At 42.5% G+C, this 10,369-nt stretch overlaps 1 protein-coding gene across 3 annotated transcripts in view; it reads right to left on the bottom strand.

The window, feature by feature from the left end:
* The window catches only part of fkbp15b (FKBP prolyl isomerase family member 15b), a 38,853-nt gene that overhangs the window by 7,785 nt on the left and 20,699 nt on the right, over nucleotides 1–10,369 (bottom strand). For all 3 annotated transcript variants that reach the window (XM_028578252.1, XM_028578253.1, XM_028578251.1), the window contains exons 19-24: nucleotides 9,782–9,884; nucleotides 5,052–5,223; nucleotides 2,973–3,109; nucleotides 2,304–2,459; nucleotides 1,500–1,652; nucleotides 1–16 (exon numbers count right to left, since the gene is read on the bottom strand). The exon at nucleotides 1–16 is cut by the window's left edge and continues 77 nt beyond it. In XM_028578252.1, coding sequence (XP_028434053.1) covers nucleotides 1–16; nucleotides 1,500–1,652; nucleotides 2,304–2,459; nucleotides 2,973–3,109; nucleotides 5,052–5,223; nucleotides 9,782–9,884 — 737 coding nt within the window. The remainder of the gene's footprint in view (nucleotides 17–1,499; nucleotides 1,653–2,303; nucleotides 2,460–2,972; nucleotides 3,110–5,051; nucleotides 5,224–9,781; nucleotides 9,885–10,369) is intronic.

Raw genomic sequence — 10,369 nt, 5'->3', positions numbered from 1 at the left:
GCTTCAGAACCGTAAACTGTTGAAAAGTGAGGGAGGCAAGAAATAAGTCAGTCACAAATCATATATTCACACTTCCATCACACTAAAAGAACAGTAGTGTCAAGAAAAATGGGGATGAATAACTACCTAATACGCTAAAAAAAAAATGCATATTTGTTTTCTTCGGCATCAGCTATTTGAGCCTTTGAGTTTTTGGTATGTGTATTAGAGTTTTTCTGAATTGCTAAAAACACTAAACCCCATTCTCTGAACCAAATGCTCAGTGGCCTAGACCCATATCTCAATAACACATTTCACTCTGTGATGCACTTGTGTTGCAAAATGGTTAACACGGGCAGCAAAAGTTAAACACAACTACAACACAGTTGTCATAGACTCAAAATTGTACACACGTTTCTACCATAGACTGTTACAGTAATATGAAAGGTGATCAAAACCAATTGTAAAGAATATAAGCCAGTTCAGAGCGCACAGAGGTGACGCTGAGGCAGAGTATGTCTTTCGTTGACTTTGATATTGCAGTTTCACAATATGTTTAAGTGTACCGTTGTGTGCTTTTCTTTTCGTTTCCTTTGTTCTTTTGCAGTTGGACAACTGCGTTGTTCCGCAAGCGCCTCATATACAGACATTCAATATTGCAGTGTACGAGGCATTCACTTACAAGTTTTGTTTTCATCGCAAAGTGTGTTTACTATATGAAACAGACATTTTTCTGTGTTCTCGAATTTTTGAGGTAATGTCTAAAGCCCAGTTCAGACCAAAGATTTGCATTAAAACTTGCAACTTCTTGCAACAAGCTGGTCTGCAGCGTTCTGCCAGTTCACACCAATGAGACGAGACGGTGTATCATCTCCATAGCAACCACTCTTTGCACTTCCGTCCTTACTTCCGACTTTTAGGCTTTTTTTTTGTAGCTGGATACATCATTTGTTTCGTCTAAATATGAATGTGGATAACGTTGGTGATACTGACATGCTTGCTACAGTGGCTTTTCTAGCGATGAATCGGCGAAAACACGTTTTTATTTCTCCGATTCACGGCCTTGTTCTAACGCCGCTGGGCGCTCCCTCTCTTCACTCTAGCTCGCGCGACCATATGTCTGCTGTACAACTGTCTCATAGGCTATATTAGCCCTGCTACACAATCTGGACTGTGGTCATTAAATCTTTTAACTTATTCCCTGTTATATATTATTCATGTTCAGTCAGTCAGTTATGCAGGTATGTTAAAAAAAAAAAAAAAAAAAAAAAAAAAAACTTGATGCAGCAGAGGCCAAGATATAACAACGTTTAGTCCCTAGTATGGCTCAAGATCTAAAAACGCTGGAGGCGTAACCCTGATGACATCAGAACTTTCATCGTAACTACTTCAACTGGAGCTCCTCATTAAGTCCACAGCCGATGAGACAAAGCTTCTGATTGAACTTGCACGTGTGTGTGTGTGTGTGTGTGTGTGTGTGTGTGTTTGTGTGTGTGTTGAATGATGGCTAGCTTGTCTACCTTTTCCTGTAGCTGGGTATGCTTGTCCTGCAGAGCATCTCTCTGCTCCGTTAGTTCAGCCAGCTCTCTACTGTGCTGTGCTTTAGCAGAGGCCAACATCTGCTCACACTTCCCCTTCCACTCCTCCTCCAGCTCCGCCTGCAGCTGAGACAACTGAAACACATGCATGATATATGCCATTAGTATACCGACGTATAAATATAAATCTCCGCTTGACATAAACACTTCCACAAAAAATGTTTTATCAATTCCTCCAGAATATATTTAAGTGAATTCAATCATTTATTAAAAGGTGCCCTGCCACACAAAACCGTTTTTCCTTGTATTTTTTTTTAAATATGTTAGGTCCATATGTGTTTGTGCTATGTGGTGAATGTGAAAATGAACTGCTACCTCCTCTGTCAGCTCTAGCCACTGAAAAGAAATAAGCGTAGAAATCAGGCCAGTTACAAAAGCTGGTCAGTCTGACATCATGATGCCTGAGCTCATTACTATTCATCAGCTCGCCCTGTTGTGCTGGGTAAAGGATGCTGACATCCAGGCTCTCAGTGGCTAGCTGTTAGCCAATCAGATTCAAACAGCTTAGCTTGTTGAATATTAATGAGAACTGGCAGAAATCGAGCTGAGTCTTCCTGCAGGCTTTCTATACCAAACTAGAATGGCCTGAAACAAGGTAACCAAAGCATTCCATGGTAGAACTTCAGACATCACCACAAAGTAGTGAAATACGTGTGGCAGGGCACCTTTAAACAGTCACGTTATCATTCATGTTCCTAGAGTAGAGCCCTTTGATTTGGTTCCAACCTGTTCCGATGCTGCGTTGTCAGTGCTGGTCCTGGCCTTGCGGAGTTGAGCTCGGAGGTTGTCCAGCTCCTGCTGGCTGCTCTTACGGAGCTCCTCCACCTCCTCATCCCGACGCTGACGCTCCGCCTGCCACTTCTTCCTCCTTTCCAACAGTGTCTTAAACGAGAGGGGAACCCACCGTTTGTCGAAATGTACACAACTACTTCACATTTCAAAAACTCCTGCCTGAATTCTTTCTAAATCTAAAGAGCTCTTTAGTATGTTAGTATAATTGTGATGGCGTTTATGAATGAGTTGAAATAATGAGCGATTAATGCGGATGGAGGATAAAGAACAAGCACTATAACTACATATTTATGTTTTTAGTAACCTGCGCTGTCACTGCAAAAAAAATCACCTGGCATCTGGGGGAAAGTCTAATGCCCCCACTGATTGGGGTCTCTGTAACATACAAAACCTTTGCCTAGATAGCAACCTTTTCTTAAATACGGCTGGTGCTGTTGTGTTGTTGCTTCAAATCTGATGCCTGCAGTGCGCCATAGAAGCATCAAATGAGGCCCGTCAATTATTGCTTTCAGTGTGTTTGGGCCTTAAGTGCATACCCTCTGTAGAAAATCAAAGACTGTCAACTTTCACTGACACAAGGACAAAAACATGAAGTATACTTACTCGTTCTAGGCTCTCTTTATCAGTTTTTAGGTCCTGCAGTTCCTCCTCCATGTTGTTGACTCTCAGCTCCATTTCTTTGCGCCTTTGCTTCTCTGAGCGGTACTGCGCCTGTGCCATCTCTGCTGCTTGCTTCAGCTCTGGGACACACAAACAGCATTGTTAGACCAGCGTCTCTAATGTACCTTAGTCAAAGTGTCAATGTTTAACATCCTCCATTCTCAGCATTTATTTGGTCTTTTACGCTCCAGGGCCATGTTTCTTTGTACATGGTGTTACCTTGATTTGACTGTTGATCATTTTACACAAAGTTTATCTAAAGCTGTTAACGAAGCAACCCATTCTGATGCCCAAAACTGTTAAAATGCAGTTATTCACACATCTGAATCATACTCTTATGATGACGATTAAGACATTTCAAGGTGAAGCCCATACTCATTTTCAGATTCACATGACTCACATTCCTTAGAGCAAGGGTGTCAAACATACGGCCCGTGGGCCAGAACTGGTCACCAAAGGGTCCAACCAGGCCCACTGGATGACTTTGAAAAGTGTGAAAATTGCAGAGAAGTAATTCATTCCAATTCCAAATTCATCACTTTAATCTCAGAGAATATCGGAGTTCTTTTTCCGTAAATTTACGACTTTAATCTTAGAATATCAGAGTTTTTTTCTGAGAATATTACCCCTCTCTCCTGGTTCTGTAACATTATTATTTTTTCCTACAATGGCCTTAGAATGCTGTCGTAGCAGAAGCAACTTGCATTTGCCAACATCACGCCGACAAGAAACAGAAAGGGTTTCTGATCTTTCAGGAGTGGTTTACTGGTCTGGCCCACTTGAGATCAGATTAGTAGGATGTGAGCTCAAATGAGTTTGACATCCCTGCCTTAGAGGCACCAATATAAAAATGATGAATTGATCATCCAGTTGTATCAGTGCTAATCATGGTTTTGACTTTAAGAAATATAAGAACACACTTTGGTTTAGGATGACACCATCCAAAACTGAAGGATAAGTCTGGTGATATTTTGCCTGTTCTCTTATTATCAACAAATCAAAGCCTGAATACATGTGTCCTTTTAGCAAGTAGTGTGTGTGTATTAAGGCCTGATACAGTGGTGCTCATAGGTTTATGAACCCACGCTAACAAAGTTGACTAAAAAGAGGAATAAAAAAAAAATTCATCTTTTGGAAATTGATCTTAATGCCTTAATTAAAAACAATTAAAAAAATCCAATCTTTAAGGACACCAATTTTCTTTGTGAATGAATAATGTATTATAAATAAATGTTCTTTCTTAAAATAGAGGGGGCATAAGTATACACACCCCTATGTTAAATTCCCATAGAGGCAGGCAGATTTTTATTTTTAAAGGTCAGTTATTTTATGGATCCAGGATACTATGCTTCCTGATAAAAGTTCCCTTGGCCTTTGGAATTAAAATAGCCCCACATCATCACATACCCTTCAACACACCTAGAGATTGGCATGATTTTATTTCAGTTAGCTAAGGGAGTGTAACCACATACACTCCAGTTGCCAGCTCATTATGTTTGTTGAAGCCCCTTAAGAGAGGTTTAAATTCAACTTCATGGTCATTTCGGAGGCTGTAATTTGCGCTGCTGTTGATTTTTAGGGTTAAATGCATCACAATCGGCTTCCAAAATGATAGCAAAGTTGAACACCTCTTGACTCTAAATCCCCCCTGACACCTAGTCACTACTTTGCATTATCTTTCATCCTGGACCATACACTTACCAATTGCACACACAAGATATATTTTTTTTCTCTGCACTCAATCCATTCAGCGTCCTTTTTCTTATGTTAAGTAGCCGTTTCTTTTAGATTTGTTTCTGTATTTATGGTTTATTTCATAATAATGTTCAATATATTTGTTTGTTTATGTACATATGCAAAAACCACCAAGGCAAATTCCTTTTAAGTGTTAACCTAACCAAACCTTGTGAGTTCACCGCTCTAAAAACCGTTTCAACAACAAAATGAACATTACAACTTCCATGGAGGTTGGACTCATTGCAGGACTGTGGTATTAAACCTATCAAAAACGGCAACACAGACCTTCCATCTGTGTTTCCAGGGCAGCGATGCGTTGGCAGTGCCTCTCACTGTCCTGCAGCGATGAGCCCAGTTTACCCTGCAGCTCCATGGCCTTCTGCTGGTGAGCCGTAGCTTCTAGCTGCAGCTGAGACAGCTGGGCCGTGGCCGTGGTCAGATCATCCGTCAGACGAACCTGATGGAGACGCAGACAGACAGTGGGAGGGGGTGAGAGGAGTGTGTGTGTGTGTGGGGTGGGGGGGTGTACCAGTGGCTGTCTACAGTACAGAAAAACCCAGGCCACACAGAGACAGTGTAACAACATGGTGACAGCCTAGATGAGTGGCTACTGGTGCTAGTGGCGTGAGCAGGCAGACCCTGTGGGAGAAAAAAATATTGTGAATGATGGCTGATGGAAAAGGAGACAGAAGGGATAAAAGCAGTGTCCGAATTACGTGGGAGCCAGAGGGAGCCGAGCTCCCATCGAGTGAGGACTGGCTCCCATTAAAACACCAAAGTCAAAAATCTGAGGGGGTCTGCCATATGTGGCATTGTAATTTAATCTTAATCAACGCTCATTATCCATCCCTGTGCGATCTCTTACCATTAAAGATGTTAAATTAAAATATAGGCTACTCGGACGTAGACCTGAGCCTACCCTACGCTCGTGAATGCAGCATGACTGCACTTCACCACCACACCACTAGGCTACGTGAGCAAACCGCATACGATCGATTTCACAGCACTCGCAAGTCCGAAGAAGTGATCTTGCTTTTGTCATTAGTTTTGTTTTCAATAACTTTGCAAACAGTGGCAGTAGGCCAACAGCTACGTGCAAGGTGTAACGTTGGACTTCATCAGGCATCTCAAAACGCACCCAGGCAGGTCAGTCACTCACACGCTAATGTGAAAGAGACGTTATTTTGCATATATCGTCACAGGTAACAAGCTAACCATCGCTAAGTGTTGTGCTAATGCTGGGAACAGGCACATTGTATCTTTATAGTTAGTAGTTGCTGAGGCTCAGACATCCATGGCGCACAGGAGGCAGGACGCACTGATCCATCTCCCCAGGAACAAACGCTGTGTCGGGGGGGCAAACTCATGTGATGCGTAATTGACCCCGTGGATGATTTGTAGGCTATTAAGTGAACAAGGTGTACACCGGTCCACCAAACACTGGGTCTTAATTCTGCACATATTTGTGTTACTGTAGTCCTATTTACTATTTCATTGTTTCATCCATGCGTGGCGCAGCGGATCTGTGTGCCACCTGCCGTGGAGACGCTGGCCTCACTAACCTCTCCTCCTCTGAGTCGGGTCTCTCTCGCGCTGGACTCAGTTTCACTGAGCGTACTAACACTTAGAAAATAAATTGCATTACATCAGTGAGTTCAAACTGCTTATTGTGCGTAATTTGGACTGACGTTGAGATGCATGTTTTTCTGTAACTGGTGTGGCGCTGCCGCTATTCTCTTGATTTCCACTTCGACATTAGACATTTTTTTGAATGAAAGACGTTACATTTAGAATATATGATATCATCACAGGTAACAAGCCAACCATGGCAAAGTGTTGTGCTAATGCTGGGAACAGGCACATTGTATCTTTATAGTTGTAATGTGACAGACTTAGGTTAATATTTCACAAGGTCCGAGGGTTAGAGGGATGTGTTAAGTAGACCCCATAAAGTTATTCCACAACTGATTTTAATACTGTACTGTCTGGACATGCTTTGAATTCATAAGATTTATGGGAAAGATCAGATGGCCAGAGACTTGACTTGGACTCGTGGCAAAAGACTTTACTGCGCAAAAGCGGCACTCGCGCCTAGGTTTTTTAATTGTATAGCATTGTTAGGCTTTGCGCGGGGTGTGCCAACTTTTTTTATGAGATAGAGAGACCCCCTTGAAGACAAAAAGATAATTTGAACACTGGATAAAAGAAGAAAGAAAAGTTAGTTCAAATGTCAATGAAGTATGAAATATATATATATATATATATATATATATATAAAAAAAGGATGATTCCAGTGGCAGCGGTCAGATCTGGATCAAATAGTAGTTCTACATGATAACTGACATTTTGGGCAGCAGGTTTGGAAGTGCGGCTTGATCAGGCCACACCAGTTGGATCAGCTGTTAAATCCCAGTGTAATCCCTTACTACCGTCCTGCGCCTCGTTTGGTGGAAGTGACCATTTACGGTCTCAGGGGATGTCTCGGTTATCTGTAGCGGTTTATCTCTTTAAAATCGCATGATTGCAAAATCATTTCAGGCAGAAAGTGAAGGTTCCTCCGGAGTTTAAACTGTCAATGATAAACTCACTGCGGAGCTATCTTTGCTCAAAAAAAAAAAGCTGCCGATAGGAAAACTAACTTTTGGAGAGCTTACACAATTTGACTTTGTCATTTTTTTCCCCTTCTTTTGCAGATACTATTTGACCCCAGTCTGGTAACCGCACACAGAGAAAACAGGCTCACCTGGCCGGAGCCCAGGTCCTGAGGCAGTGCGTGCTGAGAAGAGAGAGCAGTAAATGCTAGATTTTTCTCAGAGCAGCACTGCAGCGTAAATATCCAGACAGAAAACAGTTGGTAAAGAGTGAAGCAACTTATAATTAGCATCAGATTTGTAGTTTTCAGTGTCAGGAACAGAAAGTAAATGATTAAATCAAAACCAGCCCAATCGCCACTGATGGTGGTAAATAGAAAGTATACTGTATTACTGAAGTGAAAACCTTGTGTGTGAAATTTAGATTGCGTAGAATAGATGATAATGACGTATGTGTTCTTACGGTATTATTCTAAACCTATCACTTATTTCTAGAACAGAACAATGTATATCAGTGTTAAATTAGCTTTGCAAAGTAATTTTGACAATGGTCACGGTCCTGTGAAAACCTTGTAACTCGGAATCGTCAACTTTTTTGAGCTACTGAAACCAGCTCTGTGTTTAAAACCTGTTGATGGACATGTGAAATAAAAAGTGGAGGACCTTTTTGACATTTGAGACTCTTAAATGTTGAATGCAAAAATGGTTAAGTAGTGAATAATTGCAGTTGAAAATGGAAGTTATTTTAAAAAGGTTGCAGCAAGAGACAGCTGCATACTCCCACATATTTAATTTTGTTCACTCTGATGTCTGATTATTGATTCATTATTGATCATTGATTAATTTGGCCCTATTTTAGCAATCTGAAACGCAAGTATGAAACGCAAAACGAAAGTACCTTTGTGGGCAAATCTAAAATGGGTTGTCTGAAGTAGCTAAGTGTGGTTTGGGCGTAACGTGAAAATAACCAATCAGAGCGTCATCTCACATTCCCTTTAAGAGCAGGCGCACTTGTTCCATGGCGGATTGCTATCATGACGGCGGATTTGCCTGGGGCACGCCAGCGGGAGCTGTCCGGGACGCGGCAAAGTAATAAATGCCCGTCTTGGCCAGGTGGCGATGTTGCTGCGGCCTCTCGGGCGCATCTCCTCAAGTCTGGAGAGGATTGCTGCAGCCATGGAGCGTGGGTCTCCAAACGCACCACCTGCTCCTTCCTCCTCCCCCCACTCCATCTCCGTCCACCCGCTCCACCAGGAGCACATTACCACTCCCGGACCCTCAAGTGTCCAATCCCGCCGTAGTTCAACATCACGTCTCCTTATGTCCTCTAATATTTCCTCATTTATGTCATCAACACATCCATGACTCATGGAAATGTTGTGTAAAACACAACAAGCCACAAAGAATGTTGCTACATTTTGAGGACTGTACTGTAAAGTGCCTCCTGACCTATCCAAACACCTGAAGCGCATTTTCAGTAATATTTTTCCTTGTAATTATGTATAGTTTGCAAAAATGGGAACTGCTGCGTCCGTGTAGATGAGAGAAGCAAGGTGTATGCGCATTGTGCACACGCTACATTATGGCCAAGCGTGCGCCCCTAAAATAACATCTGAATAACACGCAACTGACTTTAGACTAGCGCCACTGACTTTAGACTAGCGCCACTGACTTTAGACTAGCGCCACTGACTTTAGACTAGCACCAATGACATTAGACTAGCACTACTGACATTAGACTAGCACCACTGACTTTAGACCAGGTTTTTCCTGGTCTGTTGCAGAATTGTTTTCTGAAACTGCAAAATAGCATCAGGGAACGTTTGCGCCTGAACACGCCTCCTCTTTTTGCTGAACCGCCCCCGGGAGCGCAAATACATTCCCTAATTTACCGACGTGTGTCTGTGGAGGGAAAAGTCCGCTGTGCGTTGGGTGCAAAACAGGAATGATAGATGCGTCGGTGTACAAAGTAAATTGCGCTGGGTGCAAGATAGGGCCCTTTACGTGTTAAGACTCTCACCTACATTTGGGCTTTAGCCCGACCAATTCTGGATTTTGAGGTTGATACCAATACTGATATTCCAATATATTGGCTAATAATCTTTTTTTTCCTTCATAAATGCATAACAAACATTTACGATAAGAATCCCTTAAATTTGGTTTGTAAAGACCAAGATATGTACTGAGAAGGACATTTTACAGTTATGAATAAACATGTCAGTACACTCTGATGGACTACCTCAAATATATCTTTGACATTTCTTGTCTCTCATCATCTCACATATTCGCCTGGTCCCGCCAAGGTATCAGTCGGGCTCTACTTTGGACCAATCACTGAAATGCTGAACAACAGTGGAGAAATGCATCAGGTTGAAGGCACAATGTCTCAATGTTTCCCTGTTCTCCTGTAAAGAAACATCCTCACCTTGTCCTGCTCAGCATGCAGTAATCTGGCCTGGATCTGTTCACTGGAAGACTTGAGGGAGTCGTTCCTCTGTTCCAGCAGCAGGTTACTCTGCTCCATGTAACTAGAGAAGCACATCATGACCACATTACATCCACCTCACATACATTCAAGCTTGCTTAATGGTTGTGCGGAGGCTCCACGCAGAGCTTTCGCCGCAGCAAACGTAAGTGGTCTGAAGTTTACACTTGTGCGTTGGTGTCTGCATCTCTTTAGGAGAATAGCCGGGCGTGCGTGCGTGCGTGAGGGTGAATGTGATTAGTTTCGGAGCGAGTAGCGACTCTAGAGTCATATTGAGAGAAACAAAGCGTCTCCCCTGTGCATTCTGACCACGGTAGGAAATCTGTAGCAGAAAAAGGTAACCCTCTCCTTGATTTCGTGGGGCGGCTGTGGCTCAGTGGTAGAGCGTGTAAAAGCGCTTTGAGTAGTCGTTAAGACTAGAAAAGCGCTGGTTTATGGAGAAGGTGAATCAGGAAATGAGTCGGGGGAAATGCAACGCTACCAAGCTATGGTCGAGCAAAGTTCGTTGCCACAGTGTGTAGCTAAATT

This window comes from Perca flavescens, chromosome 5, assembly GCF_004354835.1.
Source record: "Perca flavescens isolate YP-PL-M2 chromosome 5, PFLA_1.0, whole genome shotgun sequence".
Classification (NCBI taxonomy): domain Eukaryota; kingdom Metazoa; phylum Chordata; class Actinopteri; order Perciformes; family Percidae; genus Perca; species Perca flavescens.
The sequence above is the reverse complement of the archived record's forward strand: the minus strand, read 5'-3'. Positions and strand labels throughout refer to the sequence as shown.